Source organism: Balaenoptera physalus (genome assembly GCF_965194825.1).
Source record: "Balaenoptera physalus genome assembly, chromosome: 2".
Lineage (NCBI taxonomy): Eukaryota > Metazoa > Chordata > Mammalia > Artiodactyla > Balaenopteridae > Balaenoptera > Balaenoptera physalus.
The window spans coordinates 85,640,613-85,664,337 of NC_138883.1; the positions used below are offsets into that span (position 1 = coordinate 85,640,613).

At 49.9% G+C, this 23,725-nt stretch overlaps 1 protein-coding gene and 1 long non-coding RNA gene across 4 annotated transcripts in view; one reads left to right on the forward strand and one right to left on the reverse strand.

The window, feature by feature from the left end:
• Positions 1-23,725, reverse strand: part of PLA2G4E (phospholipase A2 group IVE) — a 70,326-nt gene that overhangs the window by 36,608 nt on the left and 9,993 nt on the right. The window contains exons 1-4 of one of the 3 annotated variants that reach the window (XM_082453085.1): positions 16,230-20,073; positions 9,780-9,852; positions 4,033-4,169; positions 306-437 (exon numbers count right to left, since the gene is read on the reverse strand). In XM_082453085.1, coding sequence (XP_082309211.1) covers positions 306-437; positions 4,033-4,169; positions 9,780-9,852; positions 16,230-16,325 — 438 coding nt within the window. In that variant the 5' untranslated portion in view covers positions 16,326-20,073. Of the gene's footprint in view, positions 1-305; positions 4,170-6,822; positions 7,996-9,779; positions 9,853-16,229; positions 20,074-23,725 lie in introns of those variants that run through there. The other 2 variants (XM_082453084.1, XM_082453086.1) reach the window with 2 other exon arrangements.
• On the forward strand, positions 8,004-23,612 carry LOC309656547. The gene is made up of 4 exons (XR_014261439.1): positions 8,004-8,056; positions 9,175-9,272; positions 11,560-15,313; positions 22,718-23,612. It is a non-coding gene; the product is annotated as an uncharacterized lncRNA (long non-coding RNA).

A 23,725-nucleotide genomic window follows, 5' to 3' on the forward strand; every position in this document is an offset into this window, starting at 1 on the left:
CATTTTGTACTGTGAACAGTGCTAGATGCCTTAATTATGTATTCTCATTTAAGCCTCGCAGTGACCCTGTGTGGTAGGTATTATTATCACTATTGCATAGACGAGGAAACAGAACTCAGAGGAATTAAATAATTTCTGCAGGGTCACAGAGCTATTGATAGTAAGCCAAAGCGCTGGGATTTGAACAGCAGTGCTGTCTTCTCCTGACCTGGCTACAGAGAGAGGATCCTTTAGAACAGCATCATAGGAATAACCAGCTGCCCCTCGTGAAGCAGGAGGCTGAGGGCTGGGGCACCTGCACCCACCTCTGTGTTGAGTGGGAACTTCACGTGGGTTTTCTCTCGGAAGCAGAGCTTGGTGAGGTCATAGAGAACTGTCAAGAAATGGTCATCTGGTGTCACTGTGTCTTCATCACAGACGCTCAGCTCTAGCACGTTCTAGGGGAGAACGGAGGGTGCAAGTCTGGTTACCAAGGTTGCATCAACCCATTCCCAGGATGATGGCCCTGACCTCAGTCCTAGTGAGGAGGTGGGTCTGAGGGATGGGGACCAGCACAGCTCAGGTGTGAGGGACATCTGTAGGGACATGAATTAAGAGAGGAAAGTGTCTATTCCCTTCTTTGCAACTCTCTGAAGCCTTCCTGCCCTTCTTCTCTGATTCTCCTACTGGGGAATCTTGCTCTTTTGCAAGCTTGGCAGGGGCTTGTGAAGTGTGAGGGATTTCATTTCACCTGGGGGAGAGATGGAAGGGCACAGCAGACAAGAGCCCTGTCAAGACACAGAATGTATCCAGCATTGGATCCAGGAGCTGAAGACAGTTCCTTTGGCACTAGAAAACCGAGCCAAGGGAAGCTAACATATTCACACTCCAGGGGAGTGATGTGGCAAAGATTATAGAGGGTTTGACTGGGTTGGGATGACGTATTGGAACTCTATCCTTTGGCTCATCAGCCCCTAAAGAGGTCTCATGGATGGTCCCAAAGCAGTATGTCAAGGATGGAGCAGCTACCCTGTCATCTGGCTGAACTCTAAGGTCAATGATTTTAGGTGACATGGATTGGCCTCTGAGGCCACTTTTTCCAAGGATCCTGGGAGATGTAGGTTGGGGCTGGGTTTGCCTCTTTGGTCCCTATCTAGTGGACATGAGGTGGTTCTGGGGGTTCCCAGCTGAATGAGACCTGTTGACTTTGTAATGACTAGAAACCAGGTGTGTCCTTGAACCAACCCAGCAGCCCCATAGATCTTCAGACAAAAGAAACACAAATTCTGGTTTCAAGATGGTAGGCTGAGCCCAAACTGAAATCTCCCTTTCTCACCAAAAACCATATATATGATAGAAAAGATACTTTTAAAACAATAAATATAAAGCCCTTCTTGAAAACAAAAAGGATATGTCATTAACTCGGAATGGAGAAGCATCCCTAAAATATGAAAGCAGTAAGCTCGATGGAGCTGTCAAGCCTCAAATGCCTCAAGACTGGGTTTGATGCCTCCATGATGAGGCCAAGCTTGTCTTAAGGGCACCCTGCTGACGCTGTCACAACTCAGGATGTTCAAGAGAGGATTCTCCCTCAGGAGATATGAGCTCAACTTAGAGTCACCATATATCTGAAGAAGACAAATACCATGAAACAGCAACTCAGCAAATGAAGAACACACACCCAAGGAATTAGAAATAATAAAGCCATCTAAAAAGGATTTAAGATAGAGAAAGCCCTCTGGCCGGAATTAGACTGGTCTCGGACCTAGTGAGTAGAATGGCTCTTCTCTACATTCTCCTGTTTGGAGTATGTTCTGGAAGATACTGGAAACACACTCTATTTTGGGGCAGGAGACATCCAGTTCCAGTGACAATTAGGTAGAAGGACAAGAGAGACAGGAAAGAGGGTAGAAGGATAAGTATGCCTAGAGGGACAAGCGTGAGACAGGCAGAAGGAAGGAGTGGGTGAGTGGGGAGACAGATCGGTAGGAGGACAAGAAGTTGGTAGAAAGAAAGACAAATAGGGGCTTCCCTGGTGATGCAGTGGTTAAGAATCTGCCTGCTGATGCAGGGGACACAGGTTCGATCCCTGGTCTGAGAAGATCCCACACGCCATGGAGCAGTTAAGCCCGTGTGCCGCAACTACTGAGCCTGCGCTCTAGAGCCCGCAAGCCACGACTACTGAGCCCGCGTGCCACAACTACTGAAGTCTATGTGCCTAGAGCCCATGCTCCGCAACAAGAGAAACCACCGCAATGAGAAGCCTGCACACCATAATGAAGAGTAGCCCCCACTCACTGCAACTAGAGAAAGCCCGCACACAGCAACGAGGACCAAATGCAGCCAAAATAATAAATAAATAAATAAATTTATTTTAAAAAAAAGACAAATAGTCATTATACTACAAAGTCACAGTAATCAAAACAGTATGGTACTGGCACAAAAACAGAAATATAGATCAATGGAACAGGATAGAAAGTCCGGAGATAAACCCATGCACTTATGGCCACCTAATCTATGACAAAAGAGGCAAGAATATACAATGGAGAAAGACAGTCTCTTCAATAACTGGAGCTGGGACAACTGGACAGCTACATGTAAAAGAATGAAATTAGAACACTCCCTAACACCATACACAAAAATAAACTCAAAATGGATTAAAGACCTAAGGCTGGATACTATAAAACTCTTGGAGGAAAATGTAGGCAGAACATTCTCTGATATAAATCATAGCAAGATCTTTTTCAATCCACCACCTAGAGTAATGAAAATAAAAACAAAAATAAACAAATGGGACCTAATTAAACTTAAAACCTTTTGCACAGCAAAGGAAACCATAAACAAAACGAAAAGACAACCTTCAGAGTGGGAGAAAGTATTTGCAAATGAAGCAACTGACAAGGGATTAATCTCCAAAATATACCAACTGCTCATGCAGCTCAATAAAAAAAAAAGAAAGAAAAAAACCAAAAACAACTAAAAAACTAAACAACCCAATCAAAAAATGGGCAGAAGATCTAAATAGACATTTCTCCAAAGAAGACATAGAGATGGCCAAAAAGCACACGAAAAAGTGCTCAACATCGCTAATTATTAGAGAAATGCAAATCAAAACTGCAATGAGGTATCATTTCACACCAGTCAGAATGGCCATCATCAAAAAGTCTACAAACAATAAATGCTGGAGAAGGTGTGGAGAAAGGGGAACACTCCTACACCGTTGGTGGGAATGTAAATTGCTATAGCCACTATAGAGAACAGTATGGAAGTTCTTTAAAAAACTAAAAATAGAGCTACTATATGACCTAGCAATCCCATTCCTAGGTATATATCCAGAGAAAACCATAATTGGAAAGGATGCATGCACCCCAATGTTCATTGCAGCACTATTTACGATAGCCAGGACATGGAAACAACCTAAATGTCCATCGACAGAGGAATGGATAAAGAAGATGTGGTACATATATACAATGGAATATTACTCAGCCATAAAAAGGAATGAAATAGTGTCATATGCAGAGACGTGGATGGACCTAGAGACTGTCAAACAGAGTGAAGTCAGAAAGAGAAAAACAAATATCGTATAATATCACTTATACGTGGAATCTAGAAAAACAGTAGAGATGAACTTATTTGCAAAGAAGAAATAGAGTCACAGATGTAGAGGACAAACTTCTGGTTACTAAGGGGGGAAGGTGGGTGGGATGAAATGGGAGATTGGGACTGACATATATACACTACTATAGATAAAATAGATAATTAATGAGAACCTACTGTATAGCACGGGGAACTCTACTCAGTGCTCTGTGGTGACCTAAATGGGAAGGAAATCTAAAAAAGAGGGGATATATGTATACGTATAACTGATTCACTTTGCTGTAAAGCAAGAAACTAACACAACATTGTAAAGCAACTGTACTCCAATAAAAATTAATTTAAAAAAAGAAAGAAAGACAAATAGTCATAAGAAGGGCACATGATCAAAGAGAAGGACAAGCCGGCAAGGAGGGGAATAGCAAGCAGGGCAGGCAGGTGCTGTCCCCCACGTCTCACCTTCACTTGGGTCTGGATCTGGAACTTGAAGGTTTCATTCCACTCTGGGTTTCGGCAGTTGGAGATGGTCCTAGTCCTCAGCCTCTTATGAGAGGTGGTGGGCAGCCAGAGGCTCACAAAGCAGTCTGTCTGGCTTGCTGTCCGAGGAAGACAAGGGTGGAAGGGGAGCGTGAGGAGCCAACCCAGGTCCAGAGAGGAAAGAGTGTGGAGGCAGAAGCCAGCTTCTGGTCCCCTCCTGACTCATGGCTCTGACTCTCCAGAGACCTTTGTCCCAGAACCCTGAGAAGGTCACGGACTGCAGGCTAGAGGTTTCACAGAGGGGACCCAGGTCCCACTGACTGTTCTCGTGGACACAGATGGCCTCTGGCTCTTCTCAGCAGCACCATGGCTCTCTGAGCAAACACCTGTTGGTTTGGGACAAGGTACGGCTGCACAGTTTTCCCTCTGCCAGGGGAAGATCTGGAGGACTAGCCCCCAAGGGTCCAGTTTATCTCTTGCCTTAGCCCAGGGCACCAGGGAAACCGCAGTAGGGCCCAGCTCTTCCTCTGGGCTGAGGAGCAGCAAGGATTAGAAGGGACACCATCGGCTGGGAGTCAGCCTAGAGGGCCCCAGTGGGGAAGGGCTTGAGTGGAACAAGCTATTCAGCAGGATCTAGGGGCAGGGACTACCATGCACACATGACTAACGTCTCAGATACACCACAACGGGCTTTTCGTGTCTCTACTGGTCTCCCCACATGGGGTGTGTGACCCAAGAAGCCCTCACATCTAAGACCACATACTTTATTTTTCATTTGAAAGAACAACCCAGCTGTGATGCTGCTATAAGTGCTCTGGAGAAGGACAAAGGCTGTGACCTCAACAGGCCCTCCTAAAGTGAAAGAAGGCCTCCTGGGTCTTCTGTTTGGAGCAGCAGAAGGCATATGGTGAAAAATGGCAGCCCAGCCCAGCTCCTTCCCTCCATTCTACCTGGGAGGAGGGAGGAAGAGGTGCCACGATTGCCCTTGTCACTCTTCTGGCACTCTGCTTTGGTCATTCCCAGGGTATCCACCCAATTCGTAGAGAACGGGAACAGTCAATACAGTTTCCAGTGTCAGAGAGTCTTCTAGATAGTAAAGCTGGGCAGGGATGAGAGTTCTGTACTGATAAGACTCATCCAAACTACCTCCTAATTATAATTAATGATGTCCTGTGAGAGTGGAACCAGAGGTGACCCCCCCTCCCCAGACTGACTTAGTCCTATATCGTCTCTATACTGAGAACTTTATCAGACTTAATAACCATGGTTTGCATCACAAGCATCCCTAGTTTCTGATTTCATCCCCGCTGTCTGGTTAATATGTGAGGGCTCACCATTCAATGAATTGGAATTCATGGCCTTCCTCCCATTGAATAGAGGCGAGATGACACTGTCCTTTAGATGTCATAATCATCATTAATCCAAACACAAAGAATGACCCAAACCCAACAGAATCAAAAGAAAATGATGACATCATCCCTATCTTTCCTTCCACACCCAACCTGTTCTTCCTCACTGTCAACTCAGGTGTCCTGACTAGACACCAAATATCGCCCTTGGCTCTCACCTTGAGTCGGCTTAACTCCTTGGAGCTCTCCAGCCTATCCACTTCTCCCTACTCGCGTGGCCACTGCCTTGGTGCAAGCCACCTTCATCTCTGCTGCCACCGCCCCAATGGGTGCCCTGTCTTCTGTCCTGCCCCACCCTAATCTTTTCCCTTTAGAGAAACCAGAGGGCTCTTTTCCCATCTGACCATGTCACTCTCCAGTTTAAGATCCTTTAGTGGCTCCCATATGCCTTCAGGAAGGAGTCCCACCCATTCAGCATGCCTGCCCCTCCCACTTCCCCAGGCTCAGCTTCATCTTTCCAGCTTCCCTATCACCCCAGCCCCTGCCCTGCCCCCAAACACGCACACACACACACACACACACACGCACACACACACAGAGGTGCGTGCACACATGCACGCACGTAAACACTCACACACACGTGCCACCACTCACACTCCAGACTCCAGCCAAACCCAGTCCCTTGTAGGTCTCAAAGGCCATGCCATCTTGCAATGAACACCCTTCTGTTCCTCTTTCATGCCACCCTTCCTTGGTTAGCCCCTTCAGGTTGCAGAAGAGACCTCCTCTGGAAGCCTCGTCTGAACCTCCAAGTCTGGGCCAGGTGCCCCTTGTAGCCCAGGGCCCTCTGCTCTCCTCCCGATGGAGCACTGGCTACAGTTCACTGCAATGGCAGGTCGGTGCATCTGTCTCCACTGCCCACTGCACCCTGGGAAGCTCAGGAGACCCATGTTGGCACCGCTAGTTATTTGTTGAATAAGTGAATGATAGAAAAGCCCAACTTCCTGCTATTGGGCTGTATCAGTACCCAAGAAATTCTGGGCTGAGTCACCACAGATACAGATAGGCAAGTTGGCATGTTTAATGGCTCTGCTGAGGGAGACTCCCTGGGGACCTGCTTAGTCCTCCTGGACCCCTCCCTTGGCTTTTCCTGGGCTCTGGGGCACCTCCTGCTGGTCTGCCTCCTGTGCACAAGGAGCCTGCAGGCAGGGGCCCACCAGCCCTACACCCACTTGCTTAGCATGATTTGAAGGGCCCTGTAAAGGCCCCTTTCCCTCTAACATCCCTTTCCTATCATCAGTCCATGCCTAAAATTGTCCCATTAAATCCACTAAATAAAGTTTCAGGATTTTTGGCCTAAGGCTTAAATGTCTAATTAAGATAAAAAGACTCCTGGAAGAGCCAGGATTGATCAGACACCCACATGTCAAGCATTAATTTATTTCCCAGTCCTTTCGCAGGGAGCCGTTCCACCTCCTCCCCCACAAGGCTGGGAAGGAGAGTGCAGCCCAAGAGGGGATAATCCTGGGGAGGGAGGGATGATGAGGTAGCTGCCGGGCCCAGATGACGATCTGGGGCATCATTAGCTGACTGTAAGGCAGTGACCCTCGAGCTGCCAATGAAGAGTGGTTAAGCAAGGATGACCCAATTCTGAGAATTTCAGGGACTTCAGGGAATTTCCTAAGCACAGATAGGTTCTAACCCTTGTTCTTCATGAAGTGACAGAGGGCTTGGTCATCAGAATGACATGTCTCTTTTCCCAGAATGTGGGTGGCCAAAATGACTCAATGATCTCTACAGATGTCAAGAACATTATCTTCCTAATACCTTAGAGACATCTGCCTCACACCCCCTGGGAGTGCTGGTTTGAGTTTATTTTCCCAAGAGGAATAAAAACTCTTGACAGCGGGGAGATTTCCGGGCCAATTTTCTCCCAGCCCTGGCCCAGGGCTGGGTGGTGTGCTCCTTGATGGGCCAGTCACCCCTGAATCTCATCCCTGAATCTCATCCCTTTCAGGCTCCTGGAAATCTTAGAAACTCAGGCACCCATTACAGGACCGAACCAGAGAGGAACTTGTTTTTGATCCAAGCTGGAAGGCACAATGAGGGGCGAGGGTAACCCAGGACCTGCAAGAGGTTCAGATAGACTCAACCCAGGTGAGGCAGAAACAGAGCCCAGCCTGTGACAACTGTGGATCCAGACACGTGACCTGGGCTGCTGACACCCCCAGACACCATGGCTGCCCCCGGACGCTGCTCTTTAGGGAAATGAGGAAAACATAAAAAGGGGTTCCCAAAGGGGCCCGGGTGTCCCCAAAGGGCAGCCTGTGTGCCAGAGGCATGCGTGGGGAAGGGGGAGAGGAGGGTGGTGGAGCAGACCTCAGCCTGTTTCTCTGGTTCCTGCTCCCCATCCCACCCCCACCTCTAGGGCTTGTAGGTGACGGGTGTAGCAGGGAGAAGACAAAAGGAAGGGCCCTGGACGTGGCGGGGAAGGTCTGAGCGCACAGGTGTAGGCATGCCATGAGAGTGTGAGGCCTGCATGACACACAGGGCTGGGACAGACACGCCTCCAGAGGAGCTGAGGCAGGCGAGGGAGCTGAGGCAGGCGAGGCAGCTGCGGACATGTGAGAGCTGTGGCCGTCCCTGAGGGAAATGGGGTGAGGTGTCTGATGACCCACGGTGGCACGGCAAGAAAGGCAGAAGAGGCAGCCAGGTCCTGGGTCCAGCGGACACTTCCAGGCTCTTCAGATCACTCACTGGTGGCCTGAGAGGTCCCGAGAAGCCCAAGAAGTCCATGGCCCTCTGGCTGGCCTTGTGACAGAGCCAGGCCCAAAGTGATGCTGGCTGCAATTGCTTCCCTGGCATGGGCTCTGGACACTCACCCTCCCAGGGGCCCAGTCTGAATGCTGCCTGATCCCTTTGTTCTCTCTGGGGCTCCAGGGCCCTCCTTCCTCCGCCCTCCACACTCATCCTTACATTGCAGTGTTGCAGCCGCAGCTTCCCAGAAGGTTTGTCAGCCTCTCCCACCTGTGCTCCTGCACAATCTGCATATAAGCCCTCGGGAAGTCATGCAATCCCTTCCTCAAGAGCTCAGGTGCCCATCACTTAGATTCCTGCCCACTCTCTGAATGGCCCTGGCCTCCTCCTCCTCCTGGCTTGTCTCCCCTAACCCCCAGCAGTCCAGACCTGGCATCAAATACTGATTCTGCTTTCGGCAGTTAATCCTCAATGTGCGAAATGGGCCCCACAGCCCTGCCCTCAGATTGTGCGGAGGATGAATGGTGTTTGGACGTCTGGCCCCAGGTGGCCCCCAGCAGGGGCTTGGGGGGACGCAGCTCCTCTCCCTCAGACTGGGCTCCCCAGGCCTCTGGATGCTCACATCCTGTCCCCTCAAAGCAGCTTTCCTCAGCTACTCCCAGCTTTCAGTGTCCTCCTCCAGTTCTAAATTCTGCGGTGGCAAGATGAGAATGCCATCCTCTATTACTACTCTATAATTGCTTTGGGCATAGACACCTCCCCGTGTGTCAAGTCTCTCCCAGGCTAATTGAATCCTGGGGTGAGGGCAGTATAACAGAGCTTTGGGGAAACTGGAGCCCTTGGGCGATTCCTGTGTGGTCGCCAGTGAGTGGGGACCCCCTTAGCCATGGGCCTTGACACAGAGCTTTCTCCTCCTTGAGGGCCAAGCTTCCTCCCTGAATGGGGTGGGGGGAGATGAGGGCAGCATAGGGAGGGGATTTTGTTCTGCCCACCCAGATGCCTTCATTTCTTCCTGAAGCCAAAGACTTCCCTGGGCCCCCGTGGTCTGGGAATGCAGCAGGGGCTGGGATGAAAGGGACATCAAAGCTGCAAGAAGACACTGCACAAAGAGCCCTGGTGAGTCACACCACATCCATGGCCTGAACTGAGGAACTCGGCGCTATGGGACACCTGGCATGCACTGTAGAACCCGTTTGAGATCCAGGTCCTGAGAAGGGCACTGGGGCTGGCCGGCAGCAGGCTCCATGGTACTCAAGGGCCCTTCCTTCCCCGCCACCCCTAACAGCCCCTAAACTCATGCAGAGGCAAGGAGTGCCCAGTGCAGGAGAAGCTACTCCTGGAACGGATCCCAGGGAGGGGAGAGTGGGGAGGAGAGAGCGAAGTGAGCCACTGGAGGAGGCCGACTGCAGGGGCCGGTCGGGCCAAGGGTGCAGCTAGAGGGAGGGGCCTGGGAAAATGATACAAACCCCAAAGTCTGAAATACAACTTGAAAATAGAGTGCACGCACACACACACACACGCATGCGCACACACACAGCCACACCTGACCTTTTCTCCCCCGGGGCCTGTCTCCATCCTGGCCCCAGACGCAGAGAAGGAGGGAAGAGGGAGGGGGATACTTACCCACGTCAGCCTGTCGGACGTTTTTCATCCGGATGACCCTCACTGTCAGCAGGTGGCATGGAGACAGCGCCTCCTGTGGATTGAGAGGACAGTGGACTCACTCTTTGGGCGATCGTGGCAGGTGGCCTTGACGGAGAAAGCAGCACAGGCTCCCACTGCCCAGGCTCAAGTAACCTCCCCACTGTCCATCAGTGTTTCTGGGCTCTGGAGGATGCTTCTGGTCCCCAGGGGGCCTGAGGCTGTGGACGTGAGGGGCTTTGTCCTCACTCCACTCTGAGCCAGCACACCCGGGAAGAGGGACAGCTTCATGCCTGTTCCGTCCCTGTCTTGCTTGCTTGGATCTTGGAATTGGAAGCCCTTTTCCTGAGCATTTTACCCAGGCTTAGACGAGTCTTTTTACTGTCCACTCCCAGCCCACGCTCATGGCAGACACCATCGGACTCCTCCAACCCACCCAACGACATTTCTAGAGGCCTCTGAACTGGAACCCTTTACTCTCCACATCGTCCACTCCATGTTACTAGAATCACTTTCTACCCTTCAAAGAAGATGCAATTCTTCTCTATTTAAAATAATATTGGGGGACTTCCCTGGTAGCGCAGTGGTTAAATATCCGCCTGCCAATGCAGGGGACATGGGTTCAAGCCCTGGTCCGGGAAGATCCCACATGCTGCGGAGCAACTAAGCTCGTGCGCCACAACTACTGAGCCTGCACTCTAGAGCCTGTGAGCCACAACTACTGAGCCTGCGTGCCACAACTACTGAAGCCCGGGCGCCTAGAGCTCGTGCTCCACAACAAGAGAAGCCACGGCAATGAGAAGCCCGTGCACCTCAACGAAGAGCAGCCCCCGCTCGCCGCAACTAGAAAAAGCCCGTGCGCAGCAACGAAGACCCAACGCAGCCAAATAAATAAGTAAATAAAAATTAAAAAAAATATAACGTTGGGATTTAGGGAAAAACATGAGAGTATGAAGGGAAAAAGTCCCCATAATGCCACCACTCAGAGAAGGTCACTATTTATAATTATTTTAATTTTCGACTCAGACTGTCCACAGATAGTTCATCTGCCTTGGCTGTTATCAAAGATAATACTATTTGTAATAGCATCTATTGAACACTTACTGCAGTAGGGGCGGGGCGGGGCAGGCACCGACCCTTGGCGCGAGACCCTGAGCTCAGGGGTTAGAGGTCCCGCTCAGTCAGCCTTGCGGGGGTCCTGCGGCAGAGAGTGCAGTGGAGGCGGACAGCGGCCTTCTCCCCAGGGCTCTCCAGCCTCAGGCCAGCGGGTGAGCTGGGCGCCTGGGGGACAGGCTGAGGGCTGGGTCCTGCAGAACTCCAGAACCCTCACCATGGCTGCCCACTGGCCGGGCCCAGGCCTCGAAGCAGCAGCGAACCTCTCCCTAGTCCCCGCCTCTGCGACCTAATGGTGGCGGGGTCTCCATGGGTCACAGTCTGCGGGACCCACCCCTGTTTGGGTGGCCTGAGGAGCCCGAGGGCCAGCTGGTTCCTGGGTGCCTGGCTTCCTCAGTGATGAGAGCTGGGCAGGGTCTGGGGATCTGGCCCTGAGGGTGCCACCAGCTGAGGTCTGCCTCCTCAGCCGGGCCTGGGCACTGGCGGGAGGACCTAGACTGGAGGCTGGTCCAACGCTCCCAGTCAGGGAACCAGCCCACATAGGGACCCCCCTCCTCTTACCGGAGCCTGGACCTCTGAGGGCAAAAGTTGAGCCTTGGGATCTTGCCCTTTCTTGTCAGAAGAGAGAATAACATTTGTTTTGGTGGAGGTTTACAGGAACATCGTGACCTGACCTCAAGAACAAAGGATCGGACACCAAGAAGTCTGTAACAACTAACCGTGCCCCTCCTTCACCTTTCCTATAAAAGGGCTTTGCTGAAAGATTTCAGGGAGTTTGGGAATTTTGAAGGCATGAGCCACCAGTCTCCTTGCATGGCCCTGCAATAAACTTTCCTCTGCTCCAAACTCCGACGTTTTGGTATTGTTTGGCCTCACTGTGCATCGGGTACACGGACTTGCGTTTGGTAACATTACTATTTGCTAGACACTTCTCTTATAGTTTCTAATCCTCATAAAACCTTTATAATAGAGGTATTGCCATGTTTTTAAAAGTTAAGAACTAATTGACGTATAACATTGTATAAGGTTGAGGTATACAACATAATGATTTGATATATGTATTTAGTATTGCCATATGATTACCACAAGAAGTTTAGTTATCCATCATCACACATAGTTAAAATTTTTTTTTTTCCTTGTCATGAGAACTGTTATTTTGATGGCTGTCCTTCCAGCCTCTTCTGGGGCTTAATTCTGACCAGGAACAATAGGGCGATGGCTGGGAAGACAGTTGTTTAGTCCCTGAGATAGATACACACGTCAGTTTTAGGGCTTCTTCCTCCTCTCTCCCCAACAGCTGCCTCAAAATCGGAACAAAAGCCACACTGGCAGACACATACAGGTCTGAGGATTCCTTCTGTGAGATTAACTCTGAAATGTTGAATATATTCATGGTCAATAACTTGCTCTAATGGGATTGCCTTTTGAGCTTTGTAACTGGGCCGAAGGTCGCACACACTGCTTCTCTTCTGGTTCTGGAAATACGGCTCAGCCTTTGGCCAGCCTCTGGGCACGTGGGCTCCTCATTCTCACTCCCCACCTGGGCAGAGCATGTGTCCTGGTTTGATCTGGTGAGGAGGCAGGAGTCAGCTTTCGTCCAGGAGAGCAATTCTGGTGAAACCTGTTCCCCCGGCCCACTTTCTCAGAAGGCAGCTAGAGGGCTACAAGGGGGGAGCCGCTTGAGGCCTCAGCCCAGGCAGGGGTCACTCCTCATGTCTCTGAACTCAGGGTCATGACCCTCTTGGCCATCACAGGTCTTCTCCCGCCTCCAGGAGGGGCTGCCCTTGGCCCTGCCCAGCTCCCTTGTGTCTTCGCTGGGAGAGAAAGAGCATCCACAGCTTCCCGCAGGACCTCACTTGAGGTCTCCCTGCCTTCCAGGAAAAGCTCTCTGCTGTCATCTAACACGATACCTTCCGATGAGGCTGACCATTTCTTTCTACTCTAACTCAGCCCCATTAACAACATAGCGACCATCTGCTGAGTGTCTTCCAAATGCTAAGTGCTAAGAGTATAATCTCTACATTTTATCTTCCTATTAGCCTTGCTTTACAGATAGAGAATCTGAGCCTAAGTCCTTTGACTTCGGGCACTCAGCTAGAATCAAAGGAAACTGAGTTTGAATCCAGTTCTAATTCTTAAGCCCATGTTCATAACCACAATTATACTGTCACCTTACTTGAAAGCGACCGTCGGCAAACACGAAGACAGGTGCTGCTTGCCCTGATCTCCTCGTGCTTGGTCTTGTCCTCTGAAAATCTATTTTCCTGGCAGAGTCTTCTTTTCACCCTTCATTCCCCCAAAGCCCCCAAATAATCCCCACACTCTGGCAGTCCTTCTATTTACAGTGCTCTTCTGACACATCTCATCACCTCTCTCTTTTTTAAACAGCCAGAGCACATCAGAACTGTAAGGGTACTTGGAGAAGTTTTCACTTTCTAGCAGCCACAGATGGCTCCTTTGTGGTCAGCCTGGAGCCTCAGATTACATCTTTAGCCCAAAAATTTGCAGAAGACACCCAATTGCAAAGTACTCTGCAAAGCACTCCTACATCTGCCAGCAGGGAGCCAGAGCCTGGAGGGTTTGAGAGAGAGCCCAGAGGGGCCGTGCGGAGAGGAAGGCAGTGGGAACATGGGACTCAGGTCTTGGGCCCAGATGATTCCAGAAATGAGGTCTGTGAAAAATGACCTTCTGGGATTAACATGAGTGTACATATTTTGCTCCTGATATAATCAGCTCAGTTGGAGTGGTGCTAGACATAAGCAAAACTTCATGGCCCCAGAGGTAACGAATAGAAAGACGTAGAAAGACGTAATACAGTAGAACGACGTAATAGATCAAAGTACAGCGTCTGTGACTATGGAAACCTGAAACCAGTGAGCTTACGGAACCCAAGTGTACGGGGTAGCTTACGGGATCCAGGTAAGAACTTCAGGGACTTGGACAAGCTCATCCCTCCAATAGGATGCCCTGGCTGGGTATCAGGGTGAAAGTTTAACAACAGGCATGGCCAGGCTGCGGCCCTGGAGTTGGGATGGGCAGTAACCCTCCAGTTCATGGGGGTATTGGAGGGTCCTGGGATAAGGGCCAGGGAGCACTCAGGGGGCTAGAACTGAAGGCAGGGATTATTTGGCAACCAGTGGAGAAGTGTATTTAGACACTTTAATAACCAGAACACCTGTGCAGGGAGGGTGGCTGGATGGCAGTTTGCTGGGAAGTCACTGCTCAGGCTGCAGACACACCTGGCTCCAGCCTCCTCCCCCGCCTCGGTCCCTGGGGCTGGACTTGCCAGGACTCCATTTCCCCCGAAAACTCCTCAGGACAGGGGCACCTTGCCAGCTCATATGGAAAAGAGCTTGACTCTCAGCACTGGCTATTGTGCAATCCAATATTACCCCTTCCCAAACCCTCACTTTAGAGATAGGACTTTGGCGGGGAAGTTGGGAATTCAACTCATTACCCTCCTCCAGTGCGCTGGGCTCTGCTCTACCTGGGGTTGCTGCATCTGTTCTAAACTACCGCCCCCCATCCCAACCAGACTCTGAGGAAGGTACTATTATCCTGCTTTGCAGAGGAGAAGACCGAGGTTAGAGAGCTTGCATCTCACATGGGGTCACGCAGCCCAGAAGGGGCGGGGCCAGGACTCAGATGCAGATCCACCTGACTGCAGGGCCAAGCCCTTTCTGTCCACCTGGAGGCTGGCTCTCACCGTGAATTAACCAACTCAGTTAAAAGCTTGCTCCAGGTCATGCAGAGTTAATAGCAGAGGCAGGAGTAAAACCCTCAGCTCCCATTTTGGGGGCTGTCCTCACACCCCAAGGAACTAGCTATCATCACAAATTAGAAGAATATTTAGTTACAGATGGGCTCCCAGGGCCTGGCTCCCAGGTGCGGGTGAGGGTTGGGAGGAGGGTCTGACAACCCTGTTTCAGAAGTGGTTAGGGTCAGACATACCCTATCCACACCAGCGCATGAGGTCTGGGTGCTGACGAGGGAGGAAAACTCCCGGGGAACCTGTGGGAACTCCCCTCCGCGGGGCTTCTCAGGGCAGGCCCGGCTGGCGATGCCACCTCCTCCTCCCTAGAGAGCTGGGTGTATCCATCAGTTCCTTGCAACACCTGTGTCAGAGCTCAGACCAGCCTGGCGATAGCTTCCAGGAGGCAAGGGCCCTCCCTAAAAGGAGAGCATTGGGATGGGAACTCTGTGGGATCCCAGAGCATTTCCCTGCTAGTCTGAGCAGCACCCCAGACCAGGGGTCACCTGGGAGGAGCCACTATGGCTGTTTTCCTTTTTATCACCCAGGCTAGGTGAGAGGTCAGGGCAAGAAATCCCAGCTCTGAGTCATGGACCCTCCAGGACCTGAGAGGGATGGGCACAGCTCTCAATTGCTTCATTCCTGCTTCAAGGTAAGCTCTGTCCCTCTGTGGAGGTTTCTCCTTGCCCAAGCTCCTGGAGACTCAATGAGACAGGAGAGGCAGGAGCACGTGTGGACCAGAGGCTATTTCAGCCCCCTGAGGGCTGTGGAGAAACACAGCCCAGAAGGCGACGTCTATCCTGGCCCAGGCAGCGGGACACCAGGCACCATACAGCATGGGACTTCCCTCCTGGGCTCCTTGGAGACTGAGCAGGGTCTCTACCTCCCACCCCACAGGGACAAGACACTTTCAGGGCATCACTCATCTCATTCCATGATTTAGTGTGGGCCGGGGGAAGGTAAGGAGGAAGATGTTGCTGCTGACAGCCCTTGCCATGGCATGCCTACAGCAAATTGGAAGACAGAGACGATGGGAAAGCCGAGGCAGAGCTGGTCTAGAGCCCTGGAAACCTGACCCATGAACCTGGGGTGTCTCTGCAAGGCCGTGAGGGGCTGCATAGACCCAGGAGTCTGGACCACAGACCCAGGAGTGGTGTTTCATGGCCAATGGAGACAGGTTGGCAATGGCACCGATCCTCACCGGACACCACACCACACACTCTCACAGCAGGCAGTTCAAGACGTCCACAAGGTAAATGCCTGCTCACCGTTAGGATAGGCCAAATGTGACCCACCCCCAGCAGTGCTGAGCACTGTCCTCCTGGGTGCTGCTGGGCCCAGGACGTCCCTGAGCTACTCCATAGAGTCTTGTCAAGCTCGTGGGTACCCACAGCTGGGCCATCCACCCAGGAGCCCAGCCCCAACTGGGCCAGACTGTGTCCCCTGGTGCCAGGCAGGGGCTGCCCTAGCCGAGGTGCTCAATGTCTCTGGAGTCTGCAGTGCCCCCAGCCCTCCCTGAACCCGTCTCCTGCTCTCAGCTCCGGACCCACCCAGCCCTGCTCCCTCACCTCCAAGGTGCAGGTGGTGGAGGGCCTGCCATCTTCCGCTTGGCTTGGGTGTGACTGGTAGTGGGAGACTGGGACGACCATCTGAGTCTGGAGCATTGTGTGGTTCTGCTGTAGGGTAGTGAGACGGGGAACTTATACTCTGACTCAGAGCTCCGCCCTCTGGAAGACTCTTGGCAGTGTCTGGGATTGCCCGGGGAGGGGTTTAGGTGGGAAGGCAGATGGGGTTCCTGGGCACAGGCCTCTTAGTATCAAGGGACCCTCAGGTCTTCAGATCCTGGAAATGCAGGGACCAGCAGGGTCAGTGGTCCGCTGCCCCCAGAAGAATGACCAGGCTGTCCATTGCACCAGAGAACTGCAGGAAGAGGCTTCCGGATTAGCCCAGCCATGATTTGGAAAAGCTGTCTCTACAGCTTGTCAAAGTCATGGCTCAGAGGTGACCCTCTGGGGGATGTGCCCTCCCTCCTAACTCTACTTAGCCCCATGGCTCAGTGCCCCAGGAGCTGTAGGCAGGGACCTCAGGAGAGGCAGGGACCATGACCAGGACTCAAAGTTAGAGGATGAAGAAGGAAAGTAAATCGCCTGAATCCCTGGTGAGGAGAGAGTCAAGGGCTAGTTCTCCCCGCCCTCCCAGGCAGGCGGAGAAAGGGTGAGCCCAGCCCCTGCCTGGGCTCAGAGCAGCCTCGGGGATGCTCTCACCCCATGCAGCTCATCCCTATCTCTGTCCTGGTGGCTGGCTCACTCCAGGGGTCTGGAGAGGCGGCTTTGCTTGCTCAGCTGCGCAGCTAGGAGCATTGGGAATTTCCTGCCTGAGCTATTGCCTGGGGGCCCACAACCGGCTTTTCTGGCCCATGGATTAAAGTGATTTTATGAGACTAAGGGTGAGATCTGAATGCAGGGCTGACTGGGCTTGAATGCAGGGATGGAACCCGGTCAGTGGTACCTGTGGGGCCTCTCCGTATGCCAGGTGGAGGACATCCCCACCCTGCTCCTCTCTGCTTGCCAGGCTCTCCAGAGTGGGGATGGGGCCTTAGCTTGGACCCCTCCCAGCTTGCATCCTTCCCTGCCGATGCCATAGCGCACTGCCAAGGACACAAACAGCATCCGCACCCCTCGGTGGACTCTACCAAATTCAATTTAGTTCACAGTGCTTAGTGAGCACCTACTGCATACATGCTACTAAGAGAGGAAGTTCCAGGCTTGAAGCTGTTGACAGTCCAGCTGGGGAGCCAAATGCTTCCAACCCCTCAGAAGCTTGGAGGTCTGAGTCTCCTGTGGTAACGGGGGTATCCTAGAAGGAGCAATATAAACCCTTTCCATTTGTAAAAATCTGTGGTTTACAGAGCTAATAACTGGCTACGGAGCACGGAAACGGGGAAATGAGTGTCAGCTGGGAAGGGAAAGAGTGGGCATGAGAAGGCTTCCTGGAAGAGGCAGCATCTGAACTGGGTCTTGGAGGATAGACGGGATCGCAATAGCTAACGACAGGTGAGAAGGGCATCATGGGAAGAAGGAACAGTAGGAGCAGGAAGAAGGAGGCCAGAAAGCAGGCTATGCTCAGGTATGTAAGTGGGCTGGTATCAGAGTAGTGAGTTGTGTGGGAGGAGGTATGGGGGGGTGGAGAGTGGGACACAGAGGGTGGTGGAAGTTGGGCAGAGAGAAGGGAGGTTCTGTGAAGGAACAAATCTGGAAAGATATATTAGGGCCCCATAGTTGTGACCTTTAAAAGGCGTGCTTTAGGGACTTCCCTGGTGGTCCAGTGGTTAAGACTCTGTGCTCCCAATGCAGGGGGCCCAGGTTCGATCCCTGGTCGGGGAACTAGATCCCTCATGCTGCAACTAAATAACCTGTACATGGTAAGGAAGATCCCGTGTGCTGCAACTAAAACCTGGAGCAGCCAGATAAATAAATAAATATTTTTCAAAATTAAAGAAAAATAAGAGGTGTGCTTTAAATTTGGACTTATCCTCTAGGCAATGGGGAGCCATCGGTGGTTTTTGAGCGGGACAGTGACATGATCAGAGCTGAAATTTCAGAAGGCAATGGTGATTGATGTTGTAGACAGCCCAGCCCACAGCACTATAATGTCCTGAATGTGATGTGGTGAGGGCTATGGTGAGGGAAGGGGGACCCTCACCCCAACGGAGGTGTCCGCCTGGTACCCATTCCCTCCACTCCCCCACCTTCACCATCAAATGGGCCCAGGGCAAGCCCCAAACTCCAAAGCATTCCTCAAAGCCTAGAACTTGATCCTCTTCTCACTGAAGGAGCCTAGCCACAAATACCCACCCCACCCGCTCCATCCATCCTCGGCAGCCTATGAAAAATCTGGGTCTCCAATCCTTGTATTTCCTCAATGTGCATAAACTCCTCAAGAGCAGGGCCTCACTTCAGTTGAATGAAATCATATTGAATAGGAAGCTAACAGGAGGTGGGGTGGAAGTTTCTTCCTCCGCACCCTCTACACAGCCTCTGACCCAGGTGGGAGCTGGTGTAACAGCAAACAGAGTGGACCCACCTGCCGGCATTTACTGCCTGGCTCTGAGCTGACAGGGTGCAGCTGGGAAGGAAACAACAAAGAATTTGTGATCTAGTGAGGGGAGCAGAGAGGGCTGAGTTAAGTGGTAAATTGTCCAGTGTGGACTCTAAGTAGGGCAGGAGGGGACAGAGGCCTTGGTGGGAGCAGTGGGGAGTGGGCTGGGAAGGTGAGGGGTGCCAGGCATAAGGCGACGTCCAACTACGGGGTGAGGGGAGCCTAACCCCCTCCTCTAATCCAGTGTGTCTCTGAATGAACAAACAATTAAAGCTACAACAGTGTTGTTGGTACACAACTGATGCTCCAAATCAATGCCCCTGCCCCCAGAGCTCCTTCATGTGGAAATTCTGATGCCATCTCCGCACAAAGTGGAGGGGACTTGTTTTCGTTCTACCCACCGCCCTTTCCTCCCTAATTAGCGGAGAGCCTGAGATCTCCCCAGAGCCCCCCAACCTGCTCTTCTGAGCCTCCACCTCTGGCTGTGTCCGGGGATCTTGTTAACTGGCTCCCATTGATCAGGGTGACCAGGAGCTGCCTTCGCCAGCAGCCTCTTGGCCTCACGTAACCCAGGATTGGAAAGTACATTCCTCCCAGTGGCTCAGCTGACATCCCAGGAGAACCAGCAAGGATGAATTCTTCACCTTTCCTCTTTCAAGATGCCTCGGATGCCTGTCCCTTCCGTCCCACCCCATCAGCAGCATCTGATTCTCCGCCTCTTGCCTCTCACGAGTTCTTGCCCCACACACCTGGCTGGCCAGTGAGCTTCGTAACCAAGCCCTCAACCTGTCATTCTCCTGCTCAACACATCTAATGCTTTTCCATTCTTGCCAACAAATTCTGGATTCCAATACCTTCCAAGCAGAGCCCAGAAACAGCCCTACGTACATATGAAATTTCATTATACAGTGAAGGAAGTATTTCAAATCAGTGATGAAAGGATGGACTATTCATTATTGGAAAAAGTATTATAGCTTACCATTTGGAATAATATAAAGTTAGTTATAAAGTTAAAATGAACTTCATAACCACACAAAAATAAATTCCAGACAGATTAAATATCTAAATGTTAAAATAACACTATAGAAGGTTTAAAATAAAATATTACAGAATGATGAGGATGAGGAGGGTTTTCCTAAACAAGGTATAAAAGCTAGAAACCAATAGGGAAATGTTGCCAGATTTTTTTTTTAATTTAAAAAAAAATTTATTTATTTTTGGCTATGTTGGTTCTTTGTTGCTGCACACAGGCTTTCTCTAGTTGTGGCGAGCAGAGACCACTCCTTGCTGTGGTGCACAGACCTCTCACCATGGCAGCCTTGTTGTGGACCTCTCTTGTTGTGGAGCATGGTCTCTAGGCACGTAGGCCTCGGTAGTTGTGGCGCACGGGCCTAGCTGCTCCTCGGCATGGGGGATCTTCCTGGACCAGAGCTCGAACCCATGTCCCCTGCATTGGCAGGTGGATTCTTAACCACTGCGCTACCAGGGAAGTCCCTGTTGCCAGATTTAAATACATAGAAAGAGACTTCCCTGGTGGTGCAGTGGTTAAGAGTCCACCTGCCTATGCAGGGGACACACTTCAATCCCTGGTCTGGGAAGATCCCATGTGCCATGGAGCAAATAGGCCTGTGCATCACAACTACTGAGCTTGCGCTCTAGAGCCCTCAAGCCACAACTACTGAAGCCCATCCACTGCAGCTACTGAGACTGCGTGCTGCAACTACTGAAGCCCACACGCCTAGAGCCTGTGCTCCACAACAAGAGAAGCCACCGCAATGAGAAGCCCGCGCACTGCAACGAAGAGTAGCCCCCGCTTGCCGCAACTAGAGAAAGCCCGCGTGCAGCAACGAAGACCCAACGCAGCCAAAGACAAAACAAAACAAAACAAAAAAAACATAGAAGTGTAAAACTGGAGTAAAGCAAAAGATGCCATAAGCACTGTTCTACCTCCAAAACGTATCCCAAATTCCTTCCTCTTAATAAATACCTGTGGGTAACAAACCACTCTTAAAAAATAACAGTAAAGAGGAGTGTCTTACCCTGCCTGATATTAAAATAAACTACAAAGTCACACTAACACAAGCAGTAGGGTGTTGGTGCAAGAATAGGACCAATGGAACAAAGTAGAGGGGGCAGAGATAGACCCCGATATTTAAGGGAACTTAACATATGAGAAATTTGGCACCACAAATCAATAGAAAAAGAACAGATTGTTTGGGCTTCCCTGGTGGCACAGTGGTTGAGAAACTGCCTGCCAATGCAGGGGACACGGGTTCGAGCCCTGGTCTGGGAAGATCCCACATGCCGCAGAGCAACTAGGTCCGTGAGCCACAACTACTGAGCCTGCGCATCTGGAGCCCGTGCTCCGCAACAAGAGAGGCCACAATAGTGAAAGGCCCGCGCACCGCGATGAAGAGTGGCCCCCACTTGCCGCAACTAGAGGAAGCCCTCACACAGAAACGAAGACCCAACACAGCCAAAAAAAAAATAAATAAATAAATAATAATTAAAAAAAAAAAAGAACAGATTGTTTAAAAGGTGACATGGTCATGAGTGGCTCAGTGTATAATGTAAAATAAAACAGCATCCTCACCTGTCCCCATATAAAAAGATGGGCTGGAAATGGGATGAACATAAGAAAGGGAAAACTATGAAGTTGGCAGAAGATAACATAGGAGAGTCTATTTGTGGTCTTGGGGACGAGGATTTCTTAAACATCATTTTGAATCCACAAACCACAAGGAAAAAAATTTCTAAATTTGATTACATAAGAATTAAGGGTTTCTGTCAACTAAGAACACAGAGAAACAGTTAATAGATAGCCGACAGAATAACAGAAGACATTCACACCGCAGTTGCAAATCACAAAAGGATTAATGTCTAGTATATAGGAAGAATTCTTACATACTCCGCAAGAAAAAGATGGCCATGCCAACAAAAAAGTGAACCAAAGATTTGAACCTGCAATTTATAGGAGGGGAAACCCAAAAAACTAACAAGCATTTGAGGAGACGCTCAAAATCATTGGTAATCAGAGAAATTAAAACAAAAATGAAATTTCACTGCAGCTGTTAAATTGGAAAGCACTGAGAAAGTTGAATAAAGATTGCCTTTCTTCGGGGAGAGAATGGAAAAGGATTTGTGGGTTCAGGGAAGTAACAATCAAGAAGACAAACTCGGGGCTCATGGGCACCAAGGGTGATAACAGGCCATGTCCTCAGCCCTCTGCACTCAAGTGAAATTATTTTCCCTCCAGCTTTTCCCCGGGGTCACTGCCACTGCTCCAGCCTGAGTCATCATCTCCCTCATCTCAGCTATGGCATTAGCCTAACTGGTCTTCCTGCTTGCACTTTTGCCTTGTTATAAGCCATTCTCTACAGAATCTCCTAAAAACATAACTAGATTATTCGACAGCCCTGGTTAGAACCCTCCCATAGCTTCTGGTGGCTTTTACTTCTTGCCATGGCTTCTCACATTCTACCCCTTCCCTTGAACACAGTTCAGCTTGTGAAGTGGAGATGCCCACAGCATCTCACCCTATATATTATTTCACCCTATATAGTGAGCCACTTGTACCCATGTCATCTATTAAACAGTGTGTTCTTTTCCTATTGATCCGTGGTGCCAATTTTATCATATATTAAGTTTCCTTAAATATCAGGGTCTGTCTCATGGCCCTGCATGCCCTGAATGTGCTAAATTCTTTTCCATGTCAGGGATTTTTGCACTTGCCGTTCCCTTGCCCGAAGTCCTTGACTTTCTGCTCTGTCATGGCTCTGCTCAAGTGTCATTTTCTCCAGCAGCCCTGCCCTGACCACCCTTTATAACATGTGTGCCTTTCAACCACTTACTTGCTTCCGTGTTTCTCTGGTTATTAATTAAGTTAAATTAGATCAAATCTAATTTAATATATCATATATTGATTTATCTTGTTCATCTTTTTGCCTCGTTCCACCAGACCATAACCCTTTTCAGGGCAGGAACATTGCTGGTCTTGTTCATCAACTGGAAACACCTAACGTCCATCAGTAAGAAGATGGTTAGTTATGGCACATTCACCACTGGACCATCACACAGATGTCAACAGGAACAAAGTGGCTACCACCTATTGAATGTTTACAAAGTGACGGGGACTATTCTTCATATCTTGTATTACCTGTGAAGTAGATACTATTATTATCTCATTTTAAAAAATAATTGAGACATGGAGAAGGTAAGCCACTTCCTCAGAGTCACCATAGTAAGTGACAGGGCTGTGATGCAAATCAGCCTGTTCCAGAACTTCTGGCTTTAACCCTCATACACTCAGCCTTTTGGGAGATGTTACTGCCCTGGAAAATCAAGATTCTCCATTATGTTTTTTAAATGTCTCTTTATGTTCCTGTGTTCATTGATAAAGCTCAATTTCCTAAAACAAACATAGAATGAGTAACACAGACATAGAAAACAAACTTATGGTTACCTTAAAGGGAAAAGGGGGTAGGGGAGGGATAAATTAGGAGTTTGGGATTAACAGATACAAACAGATATTTTATATTGTATATAACATAGGTAAACAACAAGGTCCTGCTGTATAGCACAGGGAACTATACTCAATATCCTGTAATAAACCATAATGGAGAATAATATGAAAAAGAATGTGTGTATATGTATAACTGAATCACTTTGCTGGTACATCAGAAACTAACACAACATTGTAAATCAACTATACTTCAATTAAAAAAACATACAGTGAGTAAATACAGTTTTGACAACATAAAGTAAAGCAAATATTATACCCTCCAAGTAACGGGAGATTAAAAAAAAAAAAAATCAACCATTGGAGTTAATATGTCAAGATGTCTCAGAAATTCTGGTCAACAGATTAGACGTGACTATTTCATGATGACAAGATATAAAATAAGGATAAATATGACAAGAAAGGCTCTTTATTCCAACATAGGTAGTATTTATGTTCCTAATGTTG